Genomic DNA, 14,580 nt, shown 5'->3' with positions numbered 1-14,580 from the left:
CTGTTATCACAAAACATCACCTCACAACTATAATTTCATATCATCTGCTTCAATGTGTCATACATTTCTGTACTTATGCATACTTCAATATTATAATTACTCTTTCATGGCCACAAGATAATGCAGTGCCTTAGTTTAAAAAAATTGGGCACATTAAAAATACATTGCAATACATGTAGTTGGTGATACAAGTCATTTCCGTTTTTTACAACAGAATTACATAAAAGCATTATTTCTTTTCTTTTCAAACAAAAGTGGATATTTCCCCAAAATTCTTACAAGATATGTTAAATTTAAACTTTAATTACAATACGCTTTGAGACGAATTTTTAATTGTTTAAGGCGATATACAAGTAAATTTCCATGATTTGTTTATTATTCACTCTGCAAGTTTCTATCTTATTTTGAAAAAATTCTAACATTTTTAATTGAATTATGCATAATATAAAAACACAGCAACTTGGAATTGTAACAAGTTGCTACATACATTTCTCACTAATATTACAACTTTTCACAAAATAAAATTGTTTTTATTTATACTAAACTGTATGGCGGATGTTAACTAAAATGACCTGATCACTCAATATTATTCCTAAATGCATGCAAAAAAAAGAAGAAAATCCACCATCATGAACAGTACGCTGCACCCACATCGGACAGCACTACCTGGCATTATCTCACAGATCTATTTAATTCAAATTCAAAAAGGAATATATTCTTTAGTTCTGATCCAGCACCTAAATATATTTGGAAACCATTTTCTTTTAATTATTCACTGAAAAGTAAATCCACAATTTTTGAAGTACTGTACTGAATTGAGAATTTGAGAATAAAAAGTTGGCAATAAGTCAATTCAATACAAACGTGTACTACATTAGACGGATGGCACTAAAATGGCATTAAGTAACCTTTAGCCACTTTGATTGGTACATCAAATGTCTTTGCCAATAACATGTCAAAGGGATATGTTCAGTGGTATAACTCGGAGCTCTCAATGTTCAACCAAGGGCCGAGCGCCTTCATGAGCAGAGCATGGAAACAGCTCCATCAAAATATGCCCCTAAAACATTCAAATGCCAAAGCATGGGACCTTCTGGGGTCCTACATGGCTGCCAGTCCAGAGGGTAAAGAAGCCATAAGAAACCTTCAACAGAGACCTCAGGCCTTTTTGTTACACCACTGATTGTGTTACATTAAAAGCAAAAAAAAAAAAAAAAAGTTTGTGCAGCAGGGAATGTAGTTATTAGACAGCAGAATCTTTTCTGTTTACAGCCCATCTTCCTGTAGATTTTATACCAAAAGCAAGGTGTTTAATCCCCTATATTTTAAATACTTTGCCTTGGGATCTGAGACAATACATCATTGAAATATTTATTATATGTTGCTAAGAGAAGGCTTGCATGAATTTTACACACTTTTAACTCCAGTAAATATTGATAGTAATATATATTACTGAAATCATGAACTAAAATTACAAAATTGCTAATTACAATGAAAATAAGTTAATAGTAAAATATCTATCACTGAAATCATGAAAATTACAAAATTACTGATTTGAAAGAAAATAAGTTATTAAAAATAATCACATCATTGCATAATTAATCATATATGTTCAAACATGAGGTAAGCGCAAGTTATCAATCTTTTAAAAAAAATGTGGCATTCTCTCTACAAGTATATTTGCTTCTATTTTGATCAATATTATACATTTGTCTCAATATTCTGAGTCAATTTCAGACAGAATCTATTTTGAATATGCAGGAATATTATTTGAAACATTGTTAATTAAATTTTGTCCAGAAAAAGGCAACAACAAATGACGACTTTATCCTTTCACAACTTTTAATGGAATGAGGATAATACAGCTGCAATTCTGCTTTTAAGATCTAAACTATTCATGTGTAAAATGTACTTGAGTATATCAATGATGTGAGCCACAAATTTAAAAAACTTGCACAGATTTTTCTTCCAATTTCTGGCATATTACTGACCCAAAGGTAGAATCCAATTCACTGAGGCTTTGATTTTATATTTTCACCTTATAAGCACACAGAGAGGAAAGGAAAATTCAGGGGGCTACTGAAGCATACATTGTAGGAGCGGTTTGGCACAGCGGTTGCGGTTCTCAGGGCTTGCCCTAACTTTTTTTGGTAACTAGCCCACTGGGCTAATTTACTAGAGATTTTACTAGCCCACAGAATATTTTACTAGCCCACAGACAGGAAAAAATTTTGTTTCACAATATTTATTAGCGACAATTAAATTTGAAGGTTGATTTTCAATTTCTGTAGCATTGCTGTTTGAGCTACCCTCTCAAAATATTATTGAATAAATAAATTTTAAAAAAATCACCCATGCTGCAAAATCGACTCTGGTTATAACAGGGACAGGACAGATGAGCATGTTTTACATCTCCCTGGTTATAACTTTGGCTTTCTAATATTTAACAAAGGGCCCAGAAATCAATCAAAACAATGCACCTGTTAAATTTTAGGTCTCAAGTCACTCGCCCCCAATGGCAATAAATCTTGCTTAGGCCAGGCTAGGCTAGGCTAGGCTAGGCTACCCAGGCCTAGACAAGACCTAGGGCCTAGGCTAGCCTAGCCTACCTATCTATAGCCTTGAAGTACTTAATTATTAAAAGTTGGAACATTTTAAAAATATCATTATGAGAAAATAATATGAATATAAGGTAGTACATTAAATTAAATGTTCTAACTACCTAAATTAACCAGATTGAACGATCAAACGATCTTCTATAGAGAAAGATAACATGCCATCCACAAAGTGGTTGGTTGGTGAATGACTTGGGGATCATCTTAATAATTAAACACTCACGCATGTGGACAGCTGAAAGCTAGCTAGAGTGTACTCTCTGGGCTGCGGTACCTCCTGTGCAGGGATTGTTTCGAAAGTTCCGTTTTTTAATGACATTTTTTTTCTTGCTAATTCTCCACTAGACAACCGGGCAACATGAGGAGTAAATAGGCTAGCCCGGAGCGGTTTTTACTAGACATTGTACGCCGGGCTAGTACTAAATCGAGCCCTGGGTTCTGCATCTCAACCATGAGGTCGGAGGTTCAATCCCTCGCTGTGTATTTCGCTTGCGTCCTTAGGCAAGGAACTTCACCTATGGTTCTCTCTATCCACTCAGGAGTACAAGTGGGTACCAAATAGGTTCCAACACAAAATGCACTGATTACAGCTGCAACATTATGTAATTCTCCCAAGGGACCTGAGTATGTGTTCCATATGTGCTTGATCCAATGACTGGTAGTATGCTAAGCGCATAGAGGTCTCTACAATATGTGCTATATAAGTCAACAACTATTATTATTACTATACAGAGAGGAAAGGGGATTTAGAGAGCTGCTGAAGCATACTGAACCAATTATACTGGGTAGGCCTAATTCTGAGCTATTGTACTTAACCTATGGCAAATAGCTGTCTCAGGTTGAGCCTGAACATGTTTCAATCTATCTTAATATTTGCTGCAGTATTTCATCTGATGTAATTGAATTACTAATACACAATAGTTACAATTATTTAGGACAAAACAGGCCTAGTCATCAAAATGAGAATGCATAATTATTAAGGTTTGAAATCTAGGCCTAAGCTCAACAAAAAATATCATTTTAGGCTAGTTCTACTGGCCGGATAACATGCACTTGCAGGGTGCCAGTTGAGAACCCCTGATTAGGTTTTAAAGGCAACATCATTCCCTTGCACATCTTTCTCCATGCCTATTATTCCCATCCTTTGTAATTTACTTCCCTTAATCAATCTCTTTCCTATTCCCTGGAAATATTGATATGTATACCAGTAAGTGGGGTCACCATGAGGTCCTGATTTAAAATACTTTATAATTTATATTACCCTCAATGTGACAGTCTTTACATCTTCATCCATACAATTATATTTATCCTTAATTCAACTCAAAATGCTGTTTTCAATGCTATTTCTATTAAATGAGTTATATAATATGTCTTTCATATAATTAATTTGTATTAACTCTCTTTAAAAAAATAATTTGATCTTAAAAAAAAAAATTATAAATAACTTGCAGAATTAGAAAATCTGAAGACTAAACAACTACCTTTTGGGTCACACGTTTAAGCAAGTTGTTCTGTTAAGTAAAGTTTAAACTAATTTCTTTGGTACAAAGAATTTCATTAGTATTAGGTTTCGAGCAATTAAAAAACAATTATTGACCTATTAAATTATTTTATATTATGGTTCTTGAATCACTTCAAACAAGAAACCAGTAAAAAAAGGGAAACATTGTTAGATTGTCCTACACTACACACTCTGTTTTTATTTTGTAAAAATTGTCATCAGTCTAAAATGAAGAGTAGCAACATGCTTTAATGGAATTAAATTAATAAATTCAACATTCAATACTTAGAGAATGATTTTTAAAATTATAGCTAGCCTGTGTAAATTCTCTGATTAAATACAATAAAGAGAATACAAGAGCTGTTATTGCATTTTGATTTCTGATATGTGTAAAACTGGTGTGATTCATCTCACAAAAAATCTCCTGCAATTACAATACAGATATGAATGCTATAAAATTCAGTATTTTATCTGGTTTGATTGATTTTTTATTTTCTCAAGTCCTCGCATAATTTTCTCCTCCAATTACATCAAATTTTGTTAAATCCATCCATCAATTATTAATCAAATGATCTACCAATCAATCATCTTCCATAATTCCTTTGTACCCTCTTTTTAGTCAAAAATATAAAATCTTTTCCATTCTTGAGACACTTGCACAAATGCTTTGCGAGTAACCACTCGGGTGGGTAAATCATCAGCATAGTTTACAATGAGCGATTTGTGTTATGAAAAAGATCTCGTAAGTAATAAACATGTCCTCTGAATCAGCATATCACACCTTATCTATCTATCTCATCCATGATGGCGGGGTACTACTTGGTATCTTCTTAATTTGTTGCTTTCTAGAAGAAAAAGAGAGGAAATTATTCTTTTTTTAGCTAGAATGGGATATAACAAGCAAAACTGATTGATACCATACTATTACTTCTACATTACTACTGCTACTGTATGTGCCAGTTGTTAATACAGTGTTTGTGACTCTGATCTTAGCTGGATGTTCAAGTGTTCAAATCCCATAAACAGTGGCAGCAACAGCAAGGGGTCAAAGGGAGAAAATTCCACCATCACCATGATGGACAGGCCTGGACCCCCTACTCCCATTGTCTGACGCCATGACACGGTCATTAGATCAAAAACATCAACTTTCATATCCAAATAAAGTTATTTTGATTGCCAATCACTCTTATAAGTCAATCGTGACGTCATCACTGCAACTCCCAATGTTATTTGCCCATCCCCAGCAGTGCACTATCTTTTTATATAGTGCGCTGTTAGCTTGGTCTGTCTTAGGTTCATGTGCAAAGACCAATTCAACTTGTACATCTTGCACACCATAAGCCACCACTGGCCATAAAGTACATTGGCCAAGGCACTTTATCTACTTCTGGCCCAGAAATATAAATCAGTAACTGGTAGAATGTTGTAACACATTGGTCTGTGTGTAATATATTACATTACAGTATAATGATAGAAATAATTCCTAGGTTGCCTATTGTTATGTTTTGCTAATTATGATCCAGTGACCAGAAGTAATGTTGTTTATTGATTGAAAGTTAAACTCGTACCTTCTCATCTCTTGCAATTCAAATAGCTTATCTTGGCATCGACTCAGTTCCATACATCGCATATTATATTGAGCATCTTCAGACGACAGTTCACTCACATTTCTTTGCAATATTTGTGTTCGCTCACGGAGAACGGAAATTGAATCATATATAGCACCTTCATCACTTGCCTAATGAAATAAAAATCATGAATTCAAATACATATTGCCTAATCAATGAGTGTATTATTTTACATACAAGTTTCTTTGAATAGGCCTATATTGGTTTTTTTTTTTAGAGATACAAATATACATTTTTTTCAATAGCCAATAATGGAATCACACTGCTCAATTGCCAGTAATTTAAACCTAATTTTAATTTGAAAAAATTAAAGAAAAAAAAAATTAATGTGTAGGATTTAGTATAACATTAGCATTCACCTGAAAATAAGAGAAAAATGTTCCTTGTCATTTAAAAATGGCAGTGAATATTGTTACACCAGTTTTAAATTTTAAGTCAAGTAAACTACAGTATTCTGAACATTTATATGTGATTTCAAGAAATAAATTAAAGAAGGCAACAATGATGCAGAGAATGTATAAAAAAATTAAAAATGTAAATTATCTCAACAATGATATTTCATTGTTAAATTTGTCATGTCTGCAGTGCTCAATCTAATTTTTAATATTTGCGCTGTCTAAAGTCAGAGTAGCCTGCCTGGGCTAATGAAGAAGTATATAAAGGGGTAAATTTTTCCCATTTACCAATTTCTAAACAAAAATGATGGTATAACACAAGTGTGTTTAGCACTGTTGTGTTCACTGGTCAAGACCATGTGAAAGCGGTTTGACACAGCGGGAACGGTTTGGTTTCCCAACCTCGAGGTCGGACTTCCAATCCCTCGCTGTGCAATTTACTTGTGTCCTTGAGCAAGGCACTTTATCTACATTGCTTCTCACCACCCATGAGTATAAATGGGTACCTGGTGGGGTTGCCTGCTCCTGCGCTGATTACCAGCAGCAACACTTAGCATGTGGACTCAATGACCAGGGAAAAGAACTGCGCTTTATAACCGCAAGGAAGAGGTGCATTATAAATGCCTGAACCAGTATCAGTAAAGTAAAAAACAAAATCTAGTAGCTGTATCTCTCCCTATCATGCAATTTTACCCTAAATTACAGACCTAAAGTGATCCTATTCTCAGAGTCTGGACCCTCTACTGTACCAAGGAAATGGAGGCATATGCAAAAGTTATGCTTTCAAATTTTACCTATTATTCTACAGATATGACATGCTATTTCTAGAAGAATTAATAATAGAAATAATTTTAAACATTTACTGGAAAAAATATGTTGGCCTATTTGCACTTTGTTTTTTTTTGTTTTTTTGGATAAATTAGCATTCAATGATAATAATTAAATTTCGACAAGAGATTAATGAAAAATTTCCCAAAACTGTATTAAAAAATGTGTTCTGGGGAATTAATGCTATCAACAAATAGATTGAAACCAATAAAATGTGTTCTAGGGAATTAATGCTATCAACAAATAGATTAAAACAAAAAAAAAAAAAAAGAAATTCAAATAGATTAAAACAAAAAAAAAAAAAAGAAATTATACTACTGAAAAAAAAGAATGACTGAAACAAAATTAACTTAAACATATGATTTAATGTGAAACAGATGAATGGTTGCAAAATATTTTTTTAAATAAGTTTTTACTTATTGCAGCAATCGAGATGAATTGGTTCTTACCAGTTTTACAAATACCGTTATCTCACATAGATGATAATGATGACTGAATAAATAAATTACACAATTCCAAAAATGGTGTCAGTCTTCCAGGTGCATTTTAAAGCACATACAAAATATCACACTAAGCACATTGGTCAATTTCAAAAGACAGATTTTGTTTGGAAACTGTGACCAAAAATTTCAAGGAGAGAATATGTATTCTCTTTATTAATAAGCACCCCGTTTCTTGTAAGTACTCTTTCTTAATTTACAAAACAGAAATTTGCTATCTATAGAATAATTCAAGAATAATAAAATAATAGGAAGATTTATACATGTTTTCATCATTACTATTGTTTCTTTTTAAAATTCCCCATGTACGCCCTTCTATTGGTTCAAAGCGTGTTGGTAAGTAGGTTCCATGCCCACCTCCTGAATAATGACCGACCTCATAACGATTAGGGAACGACAGGTGCATAACCTTAAATCTCAAATCAAATTAGAGTATCCCAAAAGAAGAATGCTGTCAACTCTAGGTGATCGGGCATTTGTCAAAGCTATGGAATAACTTACTCCTTATAATTAACACTGAAACATCCATACATTCCTTTAAAATCAAACTTAAAACATTTATATTTACACAAGCCCTTAATCAATAACAGGGGTCTGCTCAGTTGCATATGTAGACATTCAGAATATTGTTTTTGTTTTTGTTTTTTTTTAACTTTTAGTGTTGTGATAAAATGCACGTGAAGTGTCTGTATGTGTTCTGAGTATTTTTTTATTGACAAATTTTAATGGAAAATTGTAAATGTGTATCTTCTATGAATTTTAACCATTTTAATTTTAAAATGTGTATTGACTTTAGTTTTGGCATATAATTTAATGATTTCTTTCTGATCCGCCACTGAAAAACTTTTATTGCAAGAGGCCCAATATAAATAAAATACATTATTATTAATATTATTATTATTATTATTATTATTACTATTATTATTAAAAGTGAATCATTGTTCCCTTACCCCAATTACCCTGATGTCAATCCTAACAAGAAGCGATGAGAGTTCAAGAGGTTCACTATACCCATTCATCAGTGGAACTGATCGGTACCCTAGTAAAGAGAATTAAAACAAAATGATTAAATAAAATGTAATATAACATGAGAAATATCTTATATTTCTTGTATCATTGGCAGCAACATGTGGACCAATGACTAGGGAAAACAAAGCACTTTCCAACCCAAAGGAATAGGCGCTATATAAATAACAATAAAAATATATCCTTGGAGTTGAGTGTAAGATTGGCCATGATAGAATGTATGACCAGCCAGAATTTCAGTAACAACATAAAACAGTGATTTATTTTTTTGTTTTTTGTTATTAATTCTTGGTTATCGTTCTTCTGTTTTAACATGTACTGCATGCAGTTTGTTTTAATGATACCTCTTCCTGAATATATTAAAATTCTTAAATCTTGAAATTATTCCAATTTTAAACATTTTTTTTATTTTTTAAAAGCAACAATATGGTGGCAAACTGCCAATCAGCATGGAAAACATCAAAATGCCGAACAAATTCAGAAAACATGGGAACATGGGTTTGAAAGAACCCGAAAAACATTGAAAGCGAACTGTGTTTATTTCACAGGTTAGCATTATGGGATACACCTATTGCTACATTTTAAGACAACACCACTCCCTATATGCCTTTTCACATTTCATAGAAGGCTTATCCCATACTTTATTCCTGTCTTGTAAAGTAACAAGTATTTTTTTACCTGTTCTAATTGCCCTTAGTGGAAATGTTGCTTGGCCTATGAAGTTTGGGTCACCAAACATATCCTCATCCTGAACCACAAAGCGAATGAATGCAATTTCAGGATTCAAAATGTCAAACTCGCACGACTCTTTAAAGACTGGGTTGAAACCATTATCCACTGAAAAATTAAAATACATACTCTGATCAACAGATGCAGTCATTCATACGATAAGACAAAACAATATTAATTATTATATAATTAATATTCTATAAAGGTCGAGAGAATGCTGATTATTTATTCAAATAGCAAACAGTCAAACTTGCAAGAGATTCTATCAACAACCACCTTATTTATATGTAATATTTTAGAATCTATTTTTATTTATTCCTACGACAATCAAACAGTGTATCTATTTAGATATAAGAAAAACACACATAACCTTACCAACAAAATATGTACCATAGTACAGCTCACCCACCTTAAACACAAAAACAGCCTGATTTTTTTTTTTTAGGGGAGGGGAGGGGGATGGGTACCCAGTAAACCCTAAATCCTCTTTTAGCACTGCATGCCTAATTCAGAGACAAAAAATATTTGTAAACGTCAGCTAAGCTACTTATTTCAGATTATAACCTGGGCTTTCGCCCGAGAATAGCCCGATATGTAAAGCTGGGTGTAAAGTAGGGAGTGGGCTTACAGTATGTCCCAAGAACTATGGTAAAATTAAATGCAACTTACCGACTGTTGCTGTCTTAAACTTATTCCTGCTGTCATAATCTGCTCCTACTATCTCAAGCTCAATAAACGGACTTATGAGGCCACGTCCACTCTTTCTTAAATGTCTACCTCCAATAATCTAAACAACAAGCGAGTAGTTAAAAGTGGCAATTATACATGGTACAGTAAAATAAATACAATACAAAAAAAAAAATGTCTTCTGATGAAATATTGTTGTATGAATGTAATCCAGTCATTAGTGCAATGAGATAAAATGACAATTTTCTTATGCAAGGAATTTTTCACTTTAAAATTAAGAAAACATCAGTGATAAAAACAAGAAAATTAATTTTCTTATTTCATATTATCCAGATTATAAGCTGTAAAATGATGGTTTATTTACTGGAATCTTTTATGAGTTTATGTGCGATATATTGATATTCTTAAAATCAGTGGAGAAATTTTGTAGAGCAATTAGGATTGTCTTTTCTTTATAATTGTAATGTATCTGATTTCAGGTGTTCTGTCCTTCATTTTCACTGGATTGCATTTGTTGGTTATGTAAGATAAAATAAATTGCATGCAAAAAAAAATGTTGAGCAAGTTTCCAATACTTACATCAACAGTCAAATGAATAGCATCAACGCCTACTAGTGTCTTCCTGTCCATTGGGTCGTAGTTTTCAGTTCTCATACAATTAGGCTGCAAGACATAGCCACATCGTCCATTCATCCTGAACAACCCTTCATTCAGCTGCATTGGGCGGTCTGAAATAATTCAAAATAATTCATTAAATAGTAATATGGATTATATGGTAAAGAAACTTAATGTTAGAGTCTAAAACAGGGGACTGGTGATTAGGTTTGTAGGGGTGTTGAATGACGCCAAGTCACCCCTTTAATCTGGTGATCATCAGAATCATTATAGAACAAAATGGCCAACTGCTGGTACCTGCTGGAAACTTCACCCTCACCCTGGCAAATTTTTCCCCGCCTGGGGAGTGTGCCAGTATCAAGTTGAAATGAGACAAAGCCACGTGCATAGATAGAATACATTATTATACTTTTTCTTTTTGTTTTCCCCCCATTTGTGCATTCTTTATTGGAACTTTGTGTGATCAATAGTTTTTTTTAGAATAAATAATGAATGTGTAAACAATTTCAACTGGTTTGAGATAAATGTAATACATGTTTTTAGTTTAAACCAACAGGTTATTCTTTTGCATTGGCCTTGGCTTGTAATCAATTTAGGAATTTTGTGAAAGAAAACTCTGCAAATCAGTGAAAACTAATTGTTTTCAATGTTTTCAATCTCTATATAGTTGGAAGTAATCGATCCTGTTAAATAAGTTATTCATGTATTGAAATAAATTGTTACAGGTATTTTCAGTGTATCTTCAATACATCAGGATTAAAAAGTACAAAATAAATCATGCTACCTATTTTTACCTATTTATTTATTACGTAACTTGCCAAAAACATTACAAATCAGGAAATGGCCAGAGTGATGCCAAGAGGACAACATGGGTTGAGAACCCAACACAAGATGTGGGTATCCTCTAAGCCCCCTAACCAAATAAACATACTATAAAATACAAAACAGCAGGGGTAAGATGATATATTAACAAATTAAAATAGCCTATAAAAAGATTGATAAGATATAAAAAAAAAAATGTTCCTATTATGTCACCTGGTGTTTGGTAGTTGAGTGATACCATTTGGCAGCCACAGTTCCACATCAATGTTGGCTCATAGTTGGACGAGTCAATGCGCTGACCTTTCGGGTATGTTCGACTAAACTGGGTCGTGTTTAAGGATCTTTGCTTTATTTGTTGACTGGAAACGCTCCACTTTAGTCTCGGGAAATGATGACATCTCATAGTAATTACCAGGAATAGCTGGGATAGATTTAAAAATTTAATTAATCAATAAAAAAAAATATTGGTTGTTCTGATTTAGTGACATAAAATTTTAAACAAAGCTTTTATCTTTTTGAAATTTTAGCTTCAAATTCTGAAATATTTTCTGTATATATTTCAATTTCAATGGTGTTTGTATAACCCTTTCAGGTAGTATATGTAAAATGTTGGTAAAAACACATGATCAACTATATGCCATCAAAGACATTATTTTAGACTTGTTGGACTCTACCTTAATCAAGTCTAACATGACTGTCATACAAAAATTGGTTCAAAAAATTAAACTTGTGCAAACTTCGAACTATACTTTTCCGAGGTGTTGTCAAAGACATACATAAATATCGCAGACAATCAGAAATGTTCCTACTTGAACGTATCAGTATCTACTTTGAACTACAAGCTGGCTAAAAAATTAGTCTTCTCACATGAACCCCTATAATGTACCATATGGCTTTCTCTGTGGTTTGTTTATTTGTTAATATTATTAATTGTAATCTATCTTGCAATCTATCTTGTAATCTTGCTCAACCCTTGATTTCTATTCAGTACTTTTACGACCACTGAATGTTAGCTGTTCTTCATTGTTCTTTTGGGTAAGACTGCTTGTTCTAATTACCACATCCTTTGTGGCAGGTTACCCCATGATGGGTGTGATTTAAAATAAATAAAATAAAATAGGCACTGCCCTAATGAGTACTCTAGTTCTCAGGGGCCTATTCTGAAGGATTTCTTCGATAATTTTAACAAGGTGCGAGTTAACTGGGTAAAGCATTTCGCATGAAAACTACTCAAAGGTTAAGAAGTGGGTATATACCAGAAGAAATACGCAAGCCAATATTAAAAAAGCTCTTACAGTCAAGAGCAAAATATTGTTGAAAACAGTTAATGTTGTTATTTATTAATTTTATATACTATGTGTAAACATGACTTACTGTCCTCCCTGAATGGCACAGATCTGCAGTATACAATCAAATCGGAAAACTCCTTGGCAATCCTTAACCGCCGTTCATGTTTCAATGCGTCCCTGCTCTATAAAATTTAGATTTAAAAAGAATTGTTTTTGTAACCAGTTTTATCTTGGCCTAAACCCCTCTGATTTATTCTTTCTGGTTATAATGTTTTATATTTGTAGATGGCATAAAACGATATCTGTATATTTGTATGTCCAAATAGCAGATATTCCAGGGAATATACGTAGCTAAACAAATTTATACATTTTTTCCTTTAAAAAATTTTGACAACAATATCAAAACACTTACTCGCTCTCCAGCCTTGAATGTCGCCATACGGATGGTGTTGACCCAGTCATCTAGATCACCACGAGACTGTGTGGCGACCTCTAAAGTTTGGTGCAGAGTGGGCGAGATGATCGAGAATACAAACGGTTGAATCCCTTTGCCTTCTCCAATGACATCTAATATAGGGAATAACATAAAAAACAGTAAAATATCACAATAATAATAATAATAATATAAAATATATGTTATAGTAATAACCATATTAAGTAAAAATCAAAAATATAATAAATGCTATACTAAAATCTTTAGTTCCTTTACAATTCATGAATAAAAACAAAGGTAATAATAATAGACTGTCTGTGAATACTGGCTTTTGTATTAGCCTTTTCACGCATAGTCTCAGTTATTGTTTAGTTTTCTACAAGTCTCACTACCCAAGCATATTATAAGTATTTCCCTTTTTGGAATTTTCTACAGATATTATTCTCCCGAAGACGATTGAAGCAACTCAATCAAAATGTTTAGACATTCTCAACCAATAACAGTTTCTATCTACGTGGTGTACCTCAAGCATTAATATATAACAATAATAGTAAGACTGTAAGAGGATATATGTAGATACTATATTATATAGCAGTATAAATATTATTATTGGATTTTTCCGCTTGAGAAGATAACAATAGTAGTAAGATTTTAATATGTGAACGCTGTGCCGGTAAAATTCAGGGGATCTTGTCTCAATGTAGATACTATATGATATAAATAGCAGTATAACTATTATTATAGGATTTTCCTGCTTAAGAAAAAAAATTTTTTTTTTTTTTTTTTTCCCCTTTTTCTAGACTATACCATTTTCCTATGTTTTTGAACAGGGTTTTTCTGTTTGTCACTTAAGTCACTTTCCATGCTTGGAGCTTCCTCAAAGATTCTTCAAAGCATCCAAACAATCAACATATATCGTTCTACATACGGTGAATATCAATAAATGGGTTATCAAACTTGTATGTTAATGCAATTTGCGTTTTCTAAAGCATCTCAAACTAGCTGCAATTATGTTAAACATAAAATTACGGTGTAATGCATATATAATTTTCGCCATTAAATTTCTCAAAGACAAACTAAAAATGCACTGACCTCCGTAAGGTCGGGTTCATTAGCATAATGGCAAGAACTCTCAACACTACTCTCACTATTACCAATGCAGCCATAGTTAGAGTCTCACTATTACGACAAGTTGGTTTTCATGTTTATTTTTTAGTGATTTTTAATTTTTTCATTTCAACATCATTTTTCATATTAATATTCTGTTTTTACGAAAGTCTAGTTATGTTTATTTTTATATTATTGACACCCCAAAACAATGCCAGGAAGTGACTTCTAGGTTTGAAAAGTATGTATTTACCACAGGAACAGTGTCTGACATCAATTGAGCCTTTTTGTAGATCACCTAGCAACCCTGATTCAGGACCACTGTCATTTAAAGCTGGGGGAACTTCTTCCACATAGTTTGATGGAAACCACATATTCTTCTTACCCCCATAATCCCCTTTCCAC

General features: G+C 32.8%; 1 protein-coding gene across 1 annotated transcript in view; it reads right to left on the bottom strand.

Moving 5' to 3' along the window:
* Positions 1–3,743: 3,743 nt before the first annotated feature.
* The window catches only part of LOC117113118 (1-phosphatidylinositol 4,5-bisphosphate phosphodiesterase gamma-1-like), a 78,202-nt gene continuing 67,365 nt past the window's right edge, over positions 3,744–14,580 (bottom strand). The window contains 11 exon segments of the mRNA XM_033256363.1: positions 3,744–4,961; positions 5,685–5,854; positions 8,418–8,506; positions 9,172–9,330; positions 9,892–10,009; positions 10,489–10,637; positions 11,560–11,669; positions 11,671–11,767; positions 12,721–12,817; positions 13,048–13,202; positions 14,429–14,580. Coding sequence (XP_033112254.1) covers positions 4,907–4,961; positions 5,685–5,854; positions 8,418–8,506; positions 9,172–9,330; positions 9,892–10,009; positions 10,489–10,637; positions 11,560–11,669; positions 11,671–11,767; positions 12,721–12,817; positions 13,048–13,202; positions 14,429–14,580 — 1,351 coding nt within the window. The 3' untranslated portion in view covers positions 3,744–4,906.

The sequence above is a fragment of the Anneissia japonica genome, unplaced genomic scaffold (genome assembly GCF_011630105.1).
Source record: "Anneissia japonica isolate Jap-2015-1 unplaced genomic scaffold, ASM1163010v1 scaffold1812_len1207588_cov181, whole genome shotgun sequence".
NCBI classification, from domain to species: Eukaryota; Metazoa; Echinodermata; class Crinoidea; order Comatulida; family Comatulidae; genus Anneissia; species Anneissia japonica.
The sequence above is the reverse complement of the archived record's forward strand: the minus strand, read 5'-3'. Positions and strand labels throughout refer to the sequence as shown.